The sequence below is a fragment of the Poecilia latipinna genome, unplaced genomic scaffold (genome assembly GCF_001443285.1).
Source record: "Poecilia latipinna isolate Pla-1442-1.1 unplaced genomic scaffold, P_latipinna-1.0 Scaffold1734, whole genome shotgun sequence".
Taxonomy (NCBI): Eukaryota; Metazoa; Chordata; class Actinopteri; order Cyprinodontiformes; family Poeciliidae; genus Poecilia; species Poecilia latipinna.
The window spans coordinates 17,847-40,000 of NW_015114350.1; the positions used below are offsets into that span (position 1 = coordinate 17,847).

At 39.0% G+C, this 22,154-nt stretch overlaps 1 protein-coding gene across 8 annotated transcripts in view; it reads left to right on the forward strand.

The window, feature by feature from the left end:
- Positions 1 to 2,464: 2,464 nt before the first annotated feature.
- garnl3 (GTPase activating Rap/RanGAP domain like 3) overlaps positions 2,465 to 22,154 on the forward strand; it is a 71,504-nt gene continuing 51,814 nt past the window's right edge. For 6 of the 8 annotated variants that reach the window (XM_015060661.1, XM_015060665.1, XM_015060663.1 and 3 more), the window contains exons 1-2: positions 2,466 to 2,785; positions 13,160 to 13,229. In XM_015060661.1, the coding sequence (XP_014916147.1) occupies positions 2,736 to 2,785; positions 13,160 to 13,229 (120 nt within the window). In that variant the 5' untranslated portion in view covers positions 2,466 to 2,735. Of the gene's footprint in view, positions 2,786 to 13,159; positions 13,230 to 22,154 lie in introns of all 8 variants that reach the window. The other 2 variants (XR_001428523.1, XM_015060662.1) reach the window with 2 other exon arrangements.

Genomic DNA, 22,154 nt, shown 5'->3' on the forward strand with positions numbered 1-22,154 from the left:
CCCAGATGCTCTTCTCATTGTTATTACACACGCTGACTAATGAAAAGCAATTTCAATTTATTGTAGTAGTCATTTATTGGAGTTTAATTAATTTATTTATTTATTTGTCATTTTGGAAACACTCGCTTTTTTTTTTTTTTTTTTTTTGTATATGTTACCTAGCACCAATTTAGCAGGGCAACACTATCAGGGGAAATAAAAGAGAGAGAAATTTATACTCGAAAGTAAGACAATGCTCTAGTTCATTTCCACTCTGATGCTTTTACAAAAGGATTTTTATTCTTATCCTGCTTGAGCAAAAGAAACAATTACGGCAACAGAAATCTGGTTCAGTGCCACATTTACGGTCCTAACAACAACAACAACAAAAGCCTGTGATTAAATAATTTTTTAAGAGAATTACTCCTGCTGACTGATGCTTTGTCTTTTCAAAAGAAAGTGCCTTACTATTAATAATATCACATTAGGTTATTTAAGCTCACACACAATAACTGGTGATAAAATAGTCTCACATATGCATCGATTTTACTATGTCTAAACACAAAAAAATGACCACACAACCAGCATTGGGCAAACCAATGTATTAATCTACTGCAAGTCCATCCAGCAAAGTGACCTTATTGCACTGAAGGCCTTTATTTCAATATTTAATTGAGCAATGAGCTCAATTCGCGATAATGGAAAGAAAAATACTGGATTGACTCCAGAATGAAAGCGGAGGCAATAATCTTTTGCTAAACTGCATCATTTTATAACCTGGGCTCCTGCATGTTTCATGGAGAAAAAAAGAATATGTAGACTCAACTTTCAATTCCATTTCTTTCAAAATATCAAATATGAATGTTCAGCTTGTATTAACACAAGAGATTTCTATACGTCAGGCATTATTATTATTTATAAAAATTGCAAAAACAGGAAGGGAGGAAGAGAATCAAGGAAGATGCAGTTGTCATTGTTTATGATGCCAACACACACTAAACACATGAAGTTCCTTGCAGAAACATCCACACCCCTTGAACTTGAAGTCCGTGAAGGGGGAACAGGAAATGCATGGAGGGAAGATCTGGGAAGAAGACTGCTGTTCACTGGCAACCCTGGAGAAGGAGTTGCAGACAGAACAACAAATTTTTCTCCATACAAATGACAACAATAAGGCTCACTCTACATTAAACTCATAGAATGTGCTGTTGTTGCCTACGGCTAGGCATTTATCTGGCTCTAGCTTGCGGTAATTATGCAATACAGCCTCAGCAATAGGAGCTAAAATACGATAAGCGATAACTGGATAAAGTACCACAAACCTTAAGGTGGCACAGAACTTTTTTTTTTTTATTTTCTTATAAAAATATCTTTATGAGGTTGAAAGATGAGACTGCAAAGAGTGAGCGATAAGGAGGTAAATCATTTCATCATGGTCTGGGTCTGTTCTTTAGAAAGTCTGTCGCAAGACTTGGTAGCAGATAAGAGGAGCTGAATCATGACACTTTGTGAGAAGAAGGATAACCAGTCCTGTTAGTATCGATATTTAGTGAACAGTAAACCTGCTGGATTCATCTCAATTTTCCGGTTGGAAATGGTTGTTAAGCTGACTGCAAACTACTTGAAGGCTTTTAAAGATACCAGCCAGTGCTGGGTTTTTATTTTATTTTTTTTTTTTTATCCTGTTGACAAGTGTACTCTGATGATGAAAACCCAGCTGGGTAAGGAAATATAGATTTCCATCACAGGATTTCACAAAACACTCAGCACACTGGAGATGAAAGGGGTCATTTCCACTTTGTACTTATTTGAGATGATGACATCACATGAGGCAGATAGGCGTCTTAAATGAATGAAGAAAAAATATATAGCGGGGAAGTGGCTTTTGATCGACGCTGACAGGTTTTCACGTAAAGTTAGAATCTGCGAGGATTTTCCTTTGCGCGATTACAACTTGTGCAAATCATATCAAACTTATACATCACATTCTGGACTTTGGACGTTTTCTAGTGACTTTTTCGATTAGGGATCCTCGTGTGCCAAACTTTAAACAGATGATCTGATCAGCACAGCATTAATAGTGAGGCGGCGGGGGGAGGAGGGGGGTTAAAATATGTTTTCAATTTTTGTTTTTTTTTTTTTTCATACAGTGTCTAAGGGCTCACTGCTGCTCCCTGCTCCAGGTCCAGCAGTCTTCTTCCTAGGTGACATAACAGCAGCAAATCAAGAAGAATAAGCTGCTCTGAATGAGGCTCTTTGGTCTGCAGAGCCTCAGGCTAATCCATCTAACCAAGCGCAGGAAAAGGGGAACAAAAAAAACAAAAAAAAAACGGTGGTGACCAGAAATGCACCATAAATGTTAGTGTATGTGTGAAGGAGAGAGAGAGAGAGAGAGAGTGTGTGGGGGGAGAATAGTGTATGTGTGGGGCGGTGGGATTGAGGTGGAGCGGGGGGGGGGGGGGGGGGAGGGGGCACAATAAACACACAGCTCCTTTGACAGAGTCGTTCCGCTTCATCATCTTAAGCAGTGAGTGAACAGTGTGGGAGCCCAGAGCGGTCGGAGACCACCAGCCCGGCCTGCGCGATCAGCTGTTTTCTCGGGAGTTTGCGCAGCAGTTGATGTCCCTGCGCTCTCAGACGGAGGGAGAGAGAAAGAGAGAGAGAGCGAGAGAGAGAGAGAGGGGGGGAGAAACTAAAACACTCCGGGGGTCTGTTTGCTGCCGCCTCGTCCGCTGGACCTCGCATCGCATGGGGACATGAACAGTGTGGACCCCGCCTCTAACAAACTGTTGACTTTCAATCAGCGGTAACGGAACCAACTCAATTCTGCTCTCGTACCTGTGTGAATGCATGGCCGCGATCATCTGTTGAATGCTCGTACTCCTCTGTCTTGTCGTTCCTCTCTGTCGTATTCCTGCAGCTTGTGTTACGCAGCCCAAAGCAGTTGAGGCAAAGCTTTACACCTGCTCCCGTGTGTAGAGCATTTGTTGCACTGTTTAAGCGATTTCTTTTTTCTTTCTTTTACCAAACTGGCTTTTCAAAAGAGACTTTTAAGGTTTCTGCATGTGTAAAGTGAGATTTAGTCTATCTTTTTTTTGCGGATATTTGGATAACTCCGAATCTACAAGTCTCCAATTAACCCAGCTTTTTAATTAAACAATGCTTCAGGTTCGCGCTTTAGTTTTAGAACAATATAAATTCATTGACTGATATGCCCTTTCCGCCAACAGCGGACACATTACTATGTGTACACGGAAAAATATGAATTATTCATGTCATGCTTTTGTCTCAAGGTAGAGAAAGGAGGCGGAGGGAGGGGTAAGTGCATATAGTCAGGGCAAAGAGGCACAGGAATAAATAAATAAATAGAGAGAGATAATAACACATGTGCTTGGAATGAATTCAGGCATTAGGGCTGAAAATGGAGAGTTTGGTTCTGGTTCACTCCAAGGTTAGGTCCGGCTTCATGTTGGTGGCGCCACTGCAGCTCTTTTTTTAGTTCTACACAGAAAGAGAGAGAGAGAGAGAGAGATGAAAGTCAACAAATTTATTTAATGAAAACCACTTCTTCAAAGTCTGAGAGGCAGTTGATGATGATCATTTGTGTCTTACATCATAGGAATTGCTTATTTGAAACACAATAGTAATACGTGTGGTAATTAATGTTATAAAATTAGGGTTCGATTTTTTTAAAAGTTGTAAGAGCATAGTATTTATTTGATGTTGTTCTGGTTTTGCTCCAAAAGCCTGCGCCAAAAGTATATAAAACCAAAAATACTTCCAAAAACACATTTTTTTTCTTTTGTCATAAGGGAGGCTAACAGGGCAGCCAGCTGACAGGGCAGTGCACAGCAAAAAGTTAGGGGTGGAACAGTGCGTCATTGCTTCTCAGAAAACTATTAGAATTACTTTAAGGTGTAAGAATAATATGAAAACACATTTCAGTGAGTTAAAACTGTAGCCTTTTAAAAACCTTGGGTAGGTCAAATTACTTCACGCACACGTTTAAGCTGCAGTTTCATTTAAATTACAACTCTTCTAGTGTTGGATATTTTCACAATTTCTGAATATAGCCAATTTGATGATTACAAAAGAGAATTTAAAAAGAATGCATTTGAGAAAGTCCTTTATTTGCTCCTGCGGAAATAAACTGCAAAGTCATAATGCTTTAATTTCTGACCACTTTCCCATTTTTTTGAGCAACTCTATGAGGAAACTTTTAATCTTATGGTTTTAAGATTATCTCCTCAGAGGCACTGATATTTAAAGCTCTCACTTGTGATGAACTGCAAAAATGGTTGCCATGCGGCCAGACATACAAATACATTGTCACACTTCTAACTTCCTGTAGCAGATTGCTGTGCTGTAGAGCTGACGCGAGTTTATCCATAAACAGAACTTTTTACTGATTATAGGTGTGAGTTTTTTGTCCTCTTCCACAGTTAACATATCTGCTTATGTAGAATGACACCACAAACTTTGCTGCTTTTTCCACAGTTAATGTTAAGTTGTATCCTTCAGCCGCCACAAGGGGGGGCTGTAGCCGCTGCACTTCCCCACTTTCCTCAAAAATAGGTGAACTATTTGCTTCCTTGGTGATGTGACATGATTAGTTTTGTTGTTGTTGTTGTTGTTGTTGAATCGTCATTATTATTATTTAGACTCATTAATGAGTCTTTCACGGTCTGTAATGTATAAAGTATAATTAAAAGAGGCCTTGCTTTGGAAAACAGCTGGAAGCCTAGAACGACGACTGTCAGAGCAGAGCTACAGTTTACACAAATTAAGCATTTCAGTGAATACTGTCCACTCTGCTGTGACAGAAACCATAATTTGTAACCTCTCCCATACTCTATTACAGTGTAGAGCAGCTCAGTAATGAATATCCATCTTACCTCTGTCCGTTTCTGAGCCATTTGTCTCTGGCCTGGGCTTTCAGAGTAATTTTTCTTTGGCCAACGTCCATTAGGTTGCCAGAGAGTGAACGTCTGGACACTGGATTGCAAAGTTCAAGTGATGTAGAAACATAAGAGCAGTTTTAAATGCAGGGCAAGCATAGGAACTGTTTTACTCCTGACAATCAAAATGTGCTGTGCAGCATGCCCCGAGTCTGACACAGCAACACCAACCAGCCAACAACGCCAACCAGATTGCAAACAGTGGTACCATGCTAGTATGTACATTCAAACTGCCCCTCAACTCTCAGGCATTATGATTTTTAAAATTTATTTATTCATATTGATCCGGTGTTACATTATGATGCATTCAGTTTGCATTTGACTTTGAATTTCTGACTTGGAAAGTTAAAGGTCTATAGAGAAAGCCTGGGCTTATTATCCAACATGGCTCTCTGTGCTTGTAAAACATCTGTTTGCGTGTGTATATAGACACATTCTCCTGGTGTTTGAATGGAAAACCAGAAATAAGTACATTACATATTCCCTTTCAATAGTTTGCAAGCCTTGTCGCCAACCAGCAAATATGAACAGATTTTCTGACTTGCAACTGGACCACGTTTAACTCGAGTTTCAACATTCCCAGAGCCAAGTCCAACTTCTGAGAAATTAAACAAACTCTTTCAACATCGCCTTTCTAAGTAATGAAACAATTCTGGTACCGCCAGCTTGTTAAAGCATTCATTCGTCTTTTCTGGATATAAATTTAAAAAGTGGATTAGATTAGAAATCCATAAGGGAACATTTCTTTTCAAAGGATTTAATATTTAACGAGTTATCCTACTTTCTTCGCATGACTTTTTGCTCATTTAAACCCAGACTCATACAGTCACACTGTAAGACAGTACACTTTCTCTGAAGGACACCAAATCTTCAAACCACATGTCCAGGTTATGAATGATTTCCTGAAACCAGACGTGTTTTTAGAGATTTTTGACTGAACAGTCCACATTAAGCATGTTGTGTACAAGGTAGAGGGTATTTCTGGCTTTAGATTTATTGTTTCGTTACCAGGAAAAACTATTGACAGCGCAAGAGACCTGAGCTAAGAAAACAGATTTGATGTCTTATTTATTTTATCAAGTAAAGCACTGACCCAAAATAATAGACACCAGCATCTAAACACAGTTGTGGTGAATTGGAAAGAATGTAAACTAATAAAGTTAACCACTACTTTGACTCTTAGATGAGGAGTTTAAGAAAGTTGGGATCTTCTTTACATTGAATCCTTACTGTTCTCTACTTGACTGGGGATTTTATTTTTTAAAACACTAAATCCAGATGTTGTTGCCGCGATCCAGTTTTGAATTCTGATATGAGTTTGAGCTGAAACGTGAGTGTGGTCTGCTCTCCCACAGCTCTGCTGACAGGTACATGTTCCTCATCAGCCTCCAAGCACTTTAATCCCTCAGCTTGTTCTTCCTCTTTATAGATGTCAGCACAGCTTGGAGAGTTTTCAGCTGCCTGGTCTCACAGAAGCAATGTTCAGCAAAAGCAGCTTTTGGTTCACCGCAGGTTATACACCTCTTACATGTGCTAAAATATCCCCGAAACAGATAAAATTATGAAGCAGGATTTCACTTTTGAAGACTAACACACCTTTTCAGTCTGTAAAAAACACATTTCCTTTTTACTGATAATTATTGGGTAAAATAAATAAATAAATTTGCTCAAATGAGACCAGCAGGTGTTAATGTTTTGCATCGACAGAACAGCAATGCTTCAAACAACTACTCCTAACATCAGTGCTTTGGCTTTATGTAACAGTCTAGTCTCCAGTTCAGATAAGTGCAGGAGAATAAAACAGTACAACATATGACATTTTATGCTTTGCTGTCATTTATGTTGACAAAAAGCCAAAGTTTTTGTGTCGGAAAATGGGCGTGTCGATGAATCTGTGTCTGATCTCTGATGAACCTCTTTTCTGTGGAATGAGAAAATGTAACTTTGTTTTGTGAAATTTCCTTTGAATGAATATCAAAAATTGAAAAACAAAAGCTCCTTTGGACATGAAGCTAAAACGGAGATGTGTGCACCACGCTTATGATGATGATGATGATGATGATGATGATGATGATTTGGGATTCAGCTGAATTCCTACATTTATCAGTCTTAGTAGTTCCTTATTCCTAAAGAAAAGTATATGCTGTGTATCAGATTTTCAAAAGAATACTTGAGTTATAGTGGCCTTTTTTGTATTTTTAGAAAGCAGATGACTTCACCTTGAAACTCTGTGATTTGTGCTTGAGTTACAGCAGTCAGAAGTAATTTGCTTTTACTTTACAACAACAGCATAACATATGAAGTGTTAGTATAGAGATATTCTGCAGACTAAAGAATATTAGTCTGCAGAAGTCACAATATTATCCACTACACACATGTTAATACTTGTTATATCAGCAACTTTACACACTCCAAAGCTATGTGAACCAAATATGGCCCAGACAGTTAAGTGTGAACTTAGAAAATTGTGTGGTCGTCGTCGTACCCTGATCAATATCACCTTACAGTAAACCCTGTGTTCTGTCTCAGCACTTTTACAAATGTTGCTGAAAACAAGAGATCAACCTGCTTGAGTGTAGCATGGAAAAAAAAAACTATAAAAGCTTGAAAAAAGTGGTGAGCTGTGCCAACTTACTAATATCTCCAGCTAAGATATTACAAGATCTCCAGCATTTTTTATTTATTTATTTATTTATTTTTACAAATGCCCACAAACTTGTATAAACTGAAGCAAAGAGATATAAATGAATGGTCAATATTTTTCCGTAACGATGCAGAAGACTTAAGAGGTCAAACCCTTTAGGTCAGATTCTATTATGTGGAATAAAATAATATATATTGTCACGGTGTAATTTGACCATTCAAGGTTCCAAGTCACCTAATTTTACGGCCTGGTGAAAACCAGGGGACATTTTATGAAGTCCTAATGTGTAAAATCTCAGAATTAAGTGAGGCAGCAATAGCGAGGGCTTAAAAAGCCAACTATTCTCACCTTTTTAATTATCCAAACCTACTTGGAGCGCCTTAAATCATGGCAGGACGCTATAAACCCATAAAATCTACACAAGAGAGATAGAGGGAGAAAAAGAGGTTTTTATTAACCACAGTGGGGTTGTATTAATTAATCAAATTCCCCTGAGATGCAGTAATGCCATTTCATGACGCTCTCTGCAGAGGAACAGCGAAGGGTGAGGGGAAATGTGACTTGGGTGCTAAGTGGAAAGGCAAGAGCAAAGCAAACAGAAAAAAAAAAACCAGTGTGGAGGTTTTGATGGAGCTGAGATAGAAAGCAAGGACGGTAAAGGTGCAGTGATGAATGCATGCCGTAGTATCGATGCACAAATGTGTTCTTAAAGCTTCACCGTGAATTATGCATAAACAACCTTACTCTCGGTGGAAACAGAAGCAGAGAAGTGTGTGGGCACCAGAATGTCAGCCAGAGCAAAAGGCTCTTTGGATAGAAAGGTTCGCAAAAAGGTATAAAACATCCGTTTTGAATTTAAGTTATAGCCCAATAAAGACTTTGACAGATTCAGGCAAAGATATTCTTTACAGTCGAATCTTACAAAAGTAGCTTATGGTTGTGAAATGGAAAGGAAAAAGGATCCCTATTTTCAAAAGTTGTACAAATAAAAATCTAATATGTGCAGGGAGTGTTTGGTACAAATAAATCATTTGCTCCGAGTCCCGCTGCAGGTATGTCAGCCAGCTTTGTAAAACTAGAGACCAACATTATTGTCCATTCTTGTTTGCAAAATAACTCAGTTTTCCAATTCACTTTTTCCTCTTCATTTGTTACTTCTGAGAATGTGAAAAATAGGATTGAGCGGTTTCGAGATAAAAACTGTAATTTCATTTTTGTCATTTTAAATTAAGAGTAATTAGAGGTTACGGTATTGTAGATCTGTCTAAATCATATTTTCATCTTGTTTATTTAATAAGAACAAAGTAAAAGGACGAACAAGGGTAATCAGGGTTGTTGGGGTTTGTCATTTCCATTATGTTTTTGTTTTGTAGAAATTTTAAGAAAACTAGGTTATTTGTGTTTTCTGCAATTTAACACCTTTTCCAGGAGGACTGGACATTGTCTCTTTTATTTTAAATTCGTTTAACTTTTTGGGAACAATTACTTTTGTCAGGTATTTCAAGACACTTCAATTTAATTCAAATCATACAGAAGGCAAGCCTGGAGGTCACCTCTCTGTCTTTTGCTGGTTTTCTCTTTCTGGCACCGTCACAAAATTTTTATTCTGCTGTAATCTAAAGCGTCATTGGCTGACTTTGATGCAATCTGGCTGCAGATCAGTAACCCCAAATCTGAAACCGTGGATCTTCCCTGAGAAGTAGGGCATGTTCCCTTTATTTAAAGGAGGAGAGTCTATTTCAGGCGTTGCAGATTGAGTATCCTGGTATTTGTTCAGGTGTGGCTTTAAAAAGGCAAAAACCAGAGGGTGAGTGTTTGATATGTAAAGCCATAACAATGTGCTCAGTGATGATGAATAGAGTTGAGCCATGAAAACCTCTCGTCTTGCCAGACTTCTCACTTTCACCTGTGTTCCCTAAACTTTGGCTGAAGAGAAAAACATTCTTTTTTTTGGCGCCTTTAGGTAATGTTTACACAAAAAAGTTTCCATCTAGAGAAATTCTTGGCATATTGGCAAATATCTTTAGGTTGTCCTTTTATTTGCTGGAAGGATTTGATGTTCTGGTCTGGAAATGACAGAAGAGACACGTTCTGGTTGAAAGTCTGGAAACCGCTGAGTTTCACTTGTTTTCTGTGGTTTTTGATCAGACCAACATTTCTGGGCAATGCAACCAGATTGACCTATAGATCGATGTTTCTATTTATAGGTTCATACATTAAAGGAGCAAAATATTCAATGGTAGAGATCACACAATGTAATAATTTGGTCATTTGGGCTCCTTTGTACACAGTGAACACAATAGTAGACCAATAGGAGACGAAAGAAATGGCTATAGATGAGCTGTCCTAAGCTCCCCAAATGATTCCCAGAGCCCTGAAGAGTTTTACAGTTTCTATAGAATTACATTTATGAGGTTTTATGGAAGATTCATGGATCAGATTTTGTGCAGTACAATCTCACGTCTTTGCTGTTATAAAAATAATAGAGTTTCCTTTCGGAAAACTGAATTTGAAGTTGAATTCATAGCAGACGTCTGGACAACTCTTTCCTGGTTTTATGCTTTGTGCTTCACGTAAGAATAGGAATTAAAGCTGCAGTTTGTAGCTTTTATTAAAAAATATATATATATATATATATATGCTTTTTACAAATTTGTTAAAACTATTACTATGTCCTGACAGGATGAGACGGATAATGGGTGATGAACAAATCAATCTCCTCTGCCTCCTGCTGGTGGTCCTACTGCTATCTGCAGAAATAGACCAGTCAGTCACCCTGGTGTATGCGCTGCTCATACCCTCCCTCTTGCTTTCTGCTAAGCTACAGCTGGTTCCCCACACTACAGCTTGTATGTTCAGAGTGACAGCACTTAAACTCTTAGCTCTGATTGGTTGTTTCTGACTGAGCAATGTATTTCTACAGACAGCAGTAGGTTCGATTTTCATTTATGTATGGAGACATAAATGAAATGGAGACAGTTTGTCAGTGTTGCATTCAAAGAATAAGGTATGTCTAAATTAATAGTGATTGCTTTATTTCTGTAAAACATTTCCAAGACGTCATCTCACAAAAATGTAAAGTTGTAACTTTTGTAACAGTTGCTGCTTTAGAAGCAGGCTGGATTTATCTCCCTCACAATCCCACCGTAACCGTTACATTTATGGAGAGCCGACTGTCTTTTGTGGCATCCCTGATGGTGACAACATAATGGGATAACTTCACTGCTTTTTGTGAGATGTTAAAGTTCGAACCTTTGTGTTTGAACTGTGCTTTGGCTCTTAAAAACCATCAATTATTCTTATTATTATTTTTTTTTAAAAGGGAGCTTGAAGAGCACTACTCACACTGTACGGACAGCTTCATTTATCATCATACCCAGTTTGTTCTCTGTTATTTAATTTGTTTCAAAGATTTTAGCCCTTTGATCAATAGTAATGTGATCATTGTTCCTGAAAATAAAGAGTAATACTGAGGCTCTTCGGTGCTGCAGCATTATGAGTATGGTTTCAGACAAGGTCCTTGAAGGGTCACTATGCTGTAAAGTAATATTGCACACTCTTTTTTCGCCAGCGATTGCATCATACAGCCAACATAAACAAATAATTAGCTGCATCTGTGACTAGTTTTCTTTATTATTCATCTGTAATCGCAGAACAAGACGGATTTGTGTTTATTTGAAGGGGAAAGATCTGCTCACCGGCTGGAACCTAAAGGGACAGATTGTTGTGATCTGTGGAGCTCGTATCTGTACTCAGTGTCTCTCCTGTGGAGTCAGGCTGAATCACATTACTGCTGCTCTGAAACAATTTTATTCTGAAAAATTATAGAAAGGTTTTGGCGTTTGCATATAGTGGTTATCTACATAGAATTGTGTGTGTATTTATGAGGAAGTCTGCCACTGTTACCTATTTATGTTGAATACTGAAGGACAAGTGCATTAATTTTTTTACATTTCAAATGTAACCTCAAAATGTAAAAGAAAAAGAAGTCAGATTCTGCACCTTGAAACTGAGTCGCTCATGTAAAGGTTTGAGGATTCAAGAAACTGTCGATTTAGATGCAATAAAAATTCTGTTCTGATATAATAATGCAAAAATATTATGGATACACCTTTTCCTTTGGAGTAGAAACAATGATTTTAAGTACGTGTACTTATTTTTGCTTAAAATATGTTTGCTAATTAGATTGATGGAGCAATTTTGAACATTTTAAAAGCTTAATTTGTGCTTTGATATAGAATTGACATAATTATCTGATTCCCCAGGAAATTACAGTGAAAATAACTTAGCTACGAACAGATTTTTCTTTCTTTTTTTGTTCAATATGTGCTTTTTCACATGGCACAAACATCTAAAGGCTGTTTGAATGATCAGCTCATAGCTTGAAATAGAAGAAATAAACATTTATACCATATAAAATATACAAACTAAAACAATTATTGTTTTCAGAGGATATCGGTTGCATGTTTCTTCAGATATATGAGATAAAACTACTTGATAAGCGAGTAACATCTGTCGGACTGAGTCACTCTCGTGTCACAGCTGGACTTGCCTAAAAAATTGTCAGTGACTCCTTCATCTGTCTCTCAGCAGCCTGCGTCCAGAGTTTCCGTGGTAACCAACTGCTGCACTGGTCGATGGTTTGGAATTATACTGGGAGAAAAAAAAAGCCACTTCCTCACACCATTAGCCTGCCTTATTTATTCCTAAACCAGGTTTGATGTGTGATTAGATCACTTTCCCATCAAGATGTGCGGCTGTTTTAAAGTTTCAAATATCTACTTCTTGCTTGTTGTGAGGTTCAGGAAACTGGAGGGAATCCTCCATCTTTAATCTTTAAAGATTAAAGATGATCTTTAATCTTTAAAGATTAAAGATCATCTTTAATCTTTAAAGATTAAATGGCAGCAAAACAATGGCAGCAAAACAGCGCTAAAGCCTGATGCCATCTCCACCAACAGAAGTTGTTTCTGTGTCCTGCATTTCGCAAAATCTCAAAATGTTTTTACTACATGAGCCAAAGCTGGAGTTGCACATGAGTGCGTATTTTAATTTTTCTACTAGTTTCTGTTCGATGAATGAAAACTGAACAGAAATGTAATTTTCACTCTTCTGTGCAGTATCTTCACTTTACCGAGGTCAAATTGCATCTGTAACTTCAAAACCACGTGCATCTTGGTGCTTTAATCATCAGCTGGCCGCCCCAGCAGGTCCGCCATCTATCACCGAGGCCTAATTCAATCAGGGCCGACATCTCAATCAGAAGTGGGTTGGCTGCTGCTTCTGGCCAGTCACCATGCCACCGGCGGCAGCTCCAACACACCGACGAAGACGCGCTCAGGAAGGACGGGAGGAAAGCGGAAGGGAATGAGCGCGGGCGTAGTTAGAACGAGATGCCAGTGAACCAGTAGTCAGGGTGTGAGAAGTGGGGTTAAAGGAAAATCAAATGCTTCAGCTGCCACTTGTGTATGAGTGATGTCACTCTGTTTCTGTGCTGCGTGCGTGCGTGTGTGTGTGTGTGTGTGTGTGTTTGTGGTGTGATGTAGACCATGTGTCTGACCATACGTTTGTGTTCCAGCTCCGCCTCAGAGGACCTGGGCTGCAGGCGTGGAGACTTCAGCAGGAAACACTATGGTTCGGTCGAGCTGGTGAGTCCCACCCACGATGCCCCCATCAGCCTGTTGCTCTCTCTGCTTCTCAGCGGTGACCGCTCCCTCCCTCCATTAGTTCTTTTGTTTTATGATCTTCCCTCCCTTCCTATCTGTCTCTGAATTTCTCTGCCGTCCCCTCCTGTCTGTTGTCGTGGATGGACGACGGAGGAGGGGGGTGGCCGATGAGTCACGATGCACTGGGTGTGGTCCGTAGCCACGCTTTGCCAGCGTTCAGCACAACAGGTGTGCCACTCGCTAAGACGCGCGGCTCCTCTTGCCTCCGTCTCCAAAATTCTTGCCTTTTTTAACTCCGCTGGTCTAAAAGTGCTGCACAGTGTGGGGTTTTGTGGTCGATTACTAAGATGTTGAGTCACAGCTGCCGTAGGAGATTGTGCGTGAGTGCGTGTGTGTGTGTGTGTGTGTGAGGATGCATCACTACTAAATGTGAGCTGTACATGCTGATAGCCCGGAGGGGGAGGAAGTCTGTAGAGTGATTGTACTTCCTACCAGAGACGTATTGAGGGTCTGTCCATGAGTCCCACACACCACGTGCACGATAGATTAGTGTCACTGAGAAACCACATGTTGCCCTATCAGCACCAGCAGACAGACGCTTCATACAGTGATGCTGCGTGAGACGAGAGAGCGTGTGATAAAAGTAGACAGAGAGCGAATATGAGACGCCGTGATGTCACCAAGAACCTCACATGATCCAAAGCCACCACGACTTTTTACATCAAGCGGGTCTCTAATGGATTGCTGGACGTGGGCTGTGGTTTGTCCTTAATCTTGAATTGAAGAAGCAGAAAGCTTGAAAGTCTTATTAGTGTCATCTTGATGTATTAAGAATAAGACATGAAGAAAAACAAAACATACATCAAGTATATATATATATATATATATATATATATATATATATATATATATATATATATATATGAAGTCATTACTTAGAAGCTAGTGAGAGAGTAGCTGGATTTAAGGATATTTATGATGAGCCTAAACTTGATAGAACAGCCTTTCTTTGAGTATGAAGTAGCAAAACTTTAACTGGGTTTAGAACATGTAAAAATGAATTTTAAAATCTATATCACAAAAAATCAGCTGGATTTAGTCAGAGACTTTGACTGGGCCCCTCCAACACTTTGCTTTGCTTTGATCTGGATCTCTCCATTGTAGCTGTGGGTGTTTGTTTAGGACTGATAAACCCCAGTCTCAATTAATTTGCTGTTCCTGAAGAGTTCACTTCAAATATTTTAACACCTATAACTATGAGCAGCATTTCTGTTCATAGTTATGTAACAGTCCTTCAGGGCATGGTCAAAATTTGGTATTTTTTTTATACATATAAAAAAAAACTTTCTTTAAACCTCTACACAACTTCATCTCTGACCTATTTTTTTGTGTTTTATGGTTTTCATGATGTTGATTGTTCTCTAATATTCTCTAACAAACCTCTGAGGCCTTCACAGTACATCTGGATTTATACTGACAGTAAACTAGGTGGACTCTGTTCACAAATAAAGCGACAATTGGCAGCATTAGGTTTTATTTCAAGGTATCATAGTAATAGGGACTGGATACAAAAGCATGCCCCACTTTTCAGAAAAGTAATATGAACAGCACGTCCCATTTTCCTACAGTTATGCACTGCTTTTTGTTGGTTTGTCTCATAAAATCCCAAAAGGTTGTATTGAAATTTGAGGTTGCATTGTGAAATTTAGAAGTTTTACAAAACACTGCTTTGATAATAAGATACCAAGATAAAAAAGACACTTTAAGCATATTTTAAGAAAATCTATTCTACTTTTCTTGGATGAAGACATTTTTTCAAGTATCCAATTAACATCACATAAGCACAGACGCTAAGGACGAATCCGAGCTACGCCATGACAGAATCCATGCTGCTCTGCTACACGGACAGCCTGTTCTGGGACGAACTAAAGCCCACTGAAGACATAGTTGTATTCAACCAACATGACATTTATGGATCCTTGGGTAATTTTGTGAATTTTATGAAAATTTAATGACAAATATGCATGCCGAGTGCAGCAGGGCCGGGGGGTTTATTACTTTCTGTGGAAGGAATTGTTTGTTGTCCACGTCCTACCTAATGCACCAGAGCTCATTCAGCTTAAAGCAATATGCACTCTAAACTCATTACAAAAACCATTTCCCTTTTTTAAATCCAGACAAACAATTACATTTCCTTTCCCACACGAAAGCAAAGATTTAATTTTACTTTGAAATCAAGGCTCAAAAATAGAACGTATGCTCGGCGACATGCGGTTTTCCTCCCTGAGGTTGTTTCTGATCATCAGCGTGGGCTTATCAAGCCCTGTCATTAATTTTCCATTACCCACCTCCTCCTCTAATAAACAAGCCACACAGACTCTTATCCCATCAGTAACGACGTGTGTTAAAAACAGACTCCTGCTGGTAAGGATTATTTATTAAATTTGTGCAGGCCTTGTTATGCTACCTGCATATATTTGAAAGTCAAATACCATATGAGTGCTTCACCATCAATACTGTGTCAAGAAATATGCTGATCAATTGATATCCAGTCAAATCGCATGATCTTCCGGCTGATCACTGCAACAATTCTTCATGAAAAGTAGAGTACAGTTTCTGCAGGTACAGTCCTACTAATGGCTGTCTAGAAAATAGCATTAACGTCTTAATGGAGAGAGTGAATTGTTAGGGTTGTCTGAACAATTGAAGCACAATTGAAAATGGAGGCATATCAGACATGCTAGCAAAATTATTCTGCAGCAACCAGGTAACATCTGGGCTTGCAGATGTTGATAGAAAATCCAAAATCAATCACACGTAATGTGTAAATTGCGCATGTTATTCTGAATATGCTGTTTTTGTTTCTATTTATGAAAAATCAGTTTTTCCTTTGAAGGTGACATCTGTCTTTACCTGAGAATGACAACGCACCTCCTAAATTGGCAGAATCCACAACAAGAAACAGATGTGCTGTAACAATCTGAATCAAATTATCAGGCAATGAGATGCAGGAACTTACCAATTTTTAGGCTTTGTGGCAAATAATGTGTGTTTCCAAACATAAAAAGCTTCATCTGTCAGGTATAATCTGCCACATTTAATTTCTCTACTACAGTGTTTGCTGCTGTCAGCAGCAAAATCAACCCATATTTACAAATATATCCTGGCAAAGATGTGTTTAGCTTATTATCTGACCCTCAACAAAATTCAGAGTTGCTCCTCAGGCCCTTTGGGAAATTGTTCATTCCTGAAATGAACTAACAAATATATATATATTTTTTGTTTAATGAACTTAATGTTCATTGTGTTATCTTGTCCATCATCCCTATTCTAAATAAAATTACTATGTACAGTCACTGCTTAAAGTAAAAGTACGACCTCTTTAAATTTTGGGGGGGTTATCCTTATTTCAGAGATTTGGGTAGCTGTGTGTGTTTTTACAACCTTTTCCATGTTGGCTCAGTCTGTGTTGTCTTGGCACTTCAGGCATACCATATGGAGAAACTGGCTTCCTACATAATATGCCAAAGCAGCTTCGCTTTGCAAAAAAGATGTCTGAAGATGGTCTTCTAATTGCATCATTGACTGCACCCAGCATCAACGCAGATAGGTCACATAATAACAACCTTTGTTTGAATGACTGTGAAAGTGCGTCAGTGCATTGGCATGTGAATGTGGGTGTATGTGTATTTGTGCATGTGGGCAAACACAAGTAAAAGTAAGTGGGTTTGTGTTCAGAGGGTGTATGTGAGTGAGTCACCTGAAGGTACACAGTTAGTGGTAAGGACGGTAAAAGGCCTGCAACACTCAGTACCCAAGAGCTGCAGAGGACAGGTGGACAGACATAAGGCACCACCCCAGAGCAACCAGAGATGGGCTATGAAGCACTGAGGCAGCCCCAAAGAGGCAAATAGCATCGAAACCTCCCAGCCCTCCCTGCCATCTTCTGTCACGGATCCAGACCCTAAAGCGACCCGGAAACTCCCAGCAGCCAGACAGCCCAGCACCAAGCAAGAGAGACGCAAACATGCCGCACTAACTTGCCGAGTTAGCTGGAGCTCAGAAGAACCAAGGGAGGAAGGGCACATTACCCCCCCACCTGGTGAGCCGGCTTCAGAGACGTTTAGAGGGAGGGATTCCCACTATAGCCTAGCTTGGCCCCCAATTGCCAACAACCCCGAGGACTATAGAGCCTGACATGAGTCCACCAGCCCAGGACACAGCAGCGTCGTCCTCCCAAACTTCCAGTACTTTCTTTTCACCATGATTCAAACTCTTTGCATAAATTAAATGAGCATATTGTTTACATTAACCCCTTAACAGCCACCTCCAGAACAATTACATGTAAATCAATGGGGTCCATGAGGACCTCAATTTTTAAGGGGTTTTGTTTAAAAATTTGCAATAACTGTCTCCTTGAAGAAATATAGGAATAGTACCAAGAAGAGCAGAATCCAGCTTAAATCAGGCCATTCTGATCACAAACCAGCTACAAAAGCTCTGCTCACCACAACTTACATAAACATAGGACAAAACTGACATGACTGTAAAAACAATGCTCCAGACCATCGGTTTGTTACTTTTAGTTACAACTACAAAGCACCTTCTGGTCTGTCTCGTTGATTTTCAAAGTGTGACTCTTGCATTGCACTACTTTGAAATATTTATTCCTAAGTCTGAAAACCACTGGGAGATATTGATTTAGAGCAGGGTGTTCCTACTAGGAGAGACCAGCAAAAGCCAAGCCATGACTCACCTTGTCTGTTTGTTTTATTTTTGGCATCATGGCAGCAGCCGGTAGCCGTTGCCAATTCGAGGATGCAGCTCTACAGACACCATAGCTGGAGCAGATGATATCTTTCACTGTCGCCTTCACAGACTGAGATGCTTTAAAAATATAGCCTTTACCCGTATGTTTGTAGTTTCTGTATTTAGACCACCCAAACAAAGGATCGGTAAAGATACTCGAGTCTCTTGAGACAGGTCGCAATGAAGTCAAAACAAAACAGTTACTGACCGATAATTTTGGGAAGTCGGTAACTGGCACACAGGAGATACATCTGACTAATAAGACAAGACTTTTGTAGTATTTTAGAGAAAAGTAAGAATCCTCATGTTTTCTGTTTTCACAAATGTTTTACAAATTTCAAATGTCACTATTTTCTAGATTATCATTCATATTCTTCCATTGATCTGCACTTGGGTGGCAGAGGGAGTACATACTGGACAAATCAATCACACAGAAACACACAAAAAAACATACACTCATGTCTGACTACATCTCTGTTCAGTGATTATTCAGACTTCTCTGGTTCATTGAAAAAAAAAAAGAAGAAGCTGCAAGTAACAAATTCAATCATTTTGTTTTATCACTGGAAACCTTTGGTGTTAACACTTCTCAATGACCGCAGCAGTCCTTAAACCCAGTCTGTTTTGTCTCCTAGGTTTTTGTGAAGCATTTCATGGTTTTTATCTGTGAAAGATGCTGTGTAACTATCCTTTGCTGACTATTTACTTCATTTAATGATTTAGGGTTTTTTTTTGTCTGCAAAACAAATAGTTATTAACACTAAAGTACTAAAATTTTTGTTCAGGATTTCAAGATGGTTGCAGGCAGAGTGAATATGCATAGATTGCATTCAAGGGTTAATGAGGAAAGAAAACCATGAAAACATTACCTATTAAAGTAGAACTACTTAGGAAAACAAAGCACAAAACACCAGCTAAAACTGACACTGCAGACCATAACACCTTCAAGCTATCCTACTTTGAGGTCTGTGTTAAAAAGTTATACTGAAAAAAAGAGCCAAATTACCACCATTAAACTATCGCCAAAAAACAGCTTAATCTGTTTTAAAATCATTTTCTGACACAGTAAGTTTCAAATGACTTTTTTTTTATGAGGGAGTGGTTCTGCAGCGTTCATTTAGGAACTGACACTTCACAGCACTGGCGTTTTTCTTGCCCTGTTTTTTTTTTTTTTCACATGAACCGCCCTAAGTTTTTTTTGTTTTTTTGTTTTTTCACATGAACCGCCCTAAGTTTTTTTTTTTTTTGTTGTTGTCACCCAAAACCACACGTCAGCTTCGCTAAGCTGCACTATAAGGCAGCCTTTGACGAACAGATAAGACGTTCTAACAAGGAAGAGAAAGAGGCTAAAACTGAGCTGAAAAATTATAGTAGCTTCCAAACATTTCAACTCTCAAGAGGTCAGGCAAGGAGAATTAAACAGCGATGGAAACTAAGGAGGGTTTCTGCAAGTGAACGCCTTTGTAATCAGAACATTTTGGATGGATGGTGTGGTAATGTAGCTTAATGCTTGATAGCATAATTTATGTTTAATTCAAAAAAATTTTATGCGTCCTTTTTGGGAGCAGAGAGAAGGTCAAAATGGTGCTGCAGTAATTGCACATACTGTTTTTGTAATTCGTGCCGTATTTTATTCGTATGAAGATTTAAAGATTTAAACTGTATCAAGTCTAAAGGAGTTCAAAGTACAAAAATAAAGTACATTAATTAAATGAAAGCATAAAGTAGGTTATTCAAAGTACACAATCAAACTTTACAATAAATAATAAAATCTTCCTTAAAAAGCTGAAGAGACAACACTTATGGTTACACATTTAGCTTGTAATGGTAATGGCCTACTTCAGTTTTTTCTTAGGACTGCAAAACCTGGCGCACATTGTCTGATTGGCAAAATTTTTCAGGACTTGAAAAGTGTCCCACTGTGTAAGCTCTAATTTATAAAATCCTAGTGGACACTCGTGTCCATCCATCCATCCATCCATCCATCCATCCATCCATCCATCCATCCATCCATCCATCCATCCATCCATCCATCCATCCATCCATCTCCTTACACCCTTATCTCATTGGGGTTGGGAGAGGTTTGTACACAATCTCTTGCATAAGATGGCCGGAAGAGTTGGGTACAAACCAAAACTACAGAGGTAGTGAGGTGACCAGCATTCGTATAATATGCATTTTACCATATATGCTTCAAGGTTTGTTAGATTTTTCAACTAGACTTAAAGATCTACCCAACCCCAGTGAGCAACGGTCATAGGAAAATGGTTTGGTTTCAATAACTTGCTGATTTACTGGTGAACTACTGTGAGATCAACCAGGAAGCCCCATTCTGGACACATATTAGGATCTTTCAGAAACCCGTTGTGATATATGCTGAGGGAGTTAATGACTAAGTAGATTCAGGTATGACAATACGATCTCAGGCAAAGGTCTGACAGGGCCAACACATAATACACGATACACTAAACATAGTGCAAAAGTGGAATGAGTTGTGTGAAATAAAACGGGAAGTAAGATTTCAAAAGAGATAACTTGGTAGCTAATGTCCACAACTCTAAACCAACAGCACTATAAGGTAAATTAGAAAAACCAAGCAAATCAGCACAAAGTTCTTAGCCTATGACAGATAAAGATCAATTTCAGCCACTGAATCCTACAGCGTCAGGATGCTATCAAATATATTGATTGACTGCTTGGAAACAAGACCATATTTAATTCTGGTTTTAAGGTTTTTTTTGGAAAACCTAAGAATGTAATATTTTATTTCTCAAATGCAGTAGGGCTTCATAAACTGTAAACAGCGCTTTAGTCTTGTGTTAATAGAATAATCCAACCAGGTGCCAACTTTAGCACTAAGCTAACATTTAGCCCCAATATTCTTCACTTTGTGTGTTTCTGTTTGAGAGTCGTTGATGGTTATGTTTTTTTTGTTTTTTCTTTAGTTGCATCAACCCAAAGGGGCAACTACTTCCTTTTCTTACTACAAAATAAGAGTCTGAAACACAAATGTAACCGAGATACAAGTTTTTAGAGCTGAAATCAACATTGTGGGGTTACTGGCTTTTTTCTCAAGCCACAGTCACATTCTTACAGTAGCTGTTTAGTAATTTGAATATGTCATGTTATTTGAAATATAGCTATATCGTGGGATTTAAATAACACAAAAATCTAGTGGCAATAAATCTCTGTATGTCCCTAGTCATGGTCTTTTTGCTACACAGTAGACATTTTTTTTTAAGATTAGAGGTTTAATATATTAAATTCTGCACCGAATTGAAGAAATCAATATCCTGCAGCCCTTTTCCACACAGAGTCACAAACTGGCTGTCTGCTTGTATTACATGCACCAGTTACTCTCATTAGCACAAGTGAGGATCAATTAAATCTGTATGCCAGAACACTCTCAGTCTTTTTTTGTTTTTGTTTTTTATCATGCTTTTATTTTTTCAGGAACTTTTTAAATTTTTGCTTTTAACAGCATGTACTTCATGACAGAATCTGCATATAAAGACAGCACAAAGGCAACCCGGACCATGTCCAATGGCTACATTCACTGAAAACGCCACAAGTCCACTTTCAGAAGCTTTATTGAACTGAGTACCTCCGATGAAGCTGGCAACGATTGTCACAGCTTCATCCTGACACGACAGCTTAAAGAGCTTGAAATGAAAATGTTCCAGCGATGAAGGCAGTGACAGAGAGGTGGGCGCTGGCTGCGTGAAACACAAAAAAACAAGGAAAGTGTTGGAGGTGCAACTCTTCAGACGACACTCTCGTGTTGATTGTTTCTGTGTGGGCATGTAGGTTTGTCTCCACGGCTGGCTGATGCGCGGCGATCGAACGGAACCGAGGCTGCTGTCAGAGCTAGCATGTTCGCGTCTTTTGAGGAACACGGTTTTCAGAGTTGGCTGTCAGTCTTTCACGTCGACTGGTGAGCAGACGGCTCCACTCCCACCTGCCTACCAGTGTTACTGTCATCGCCTCGGAGGCTTTTGACTGCGCTGCCACTTTGAATTTATTCCCACTCTCAACATGTGTGGCTCACACTGTGTGTGGCTGCATCTGCTTGTGTGTTTATTAACCACATAAATTAAG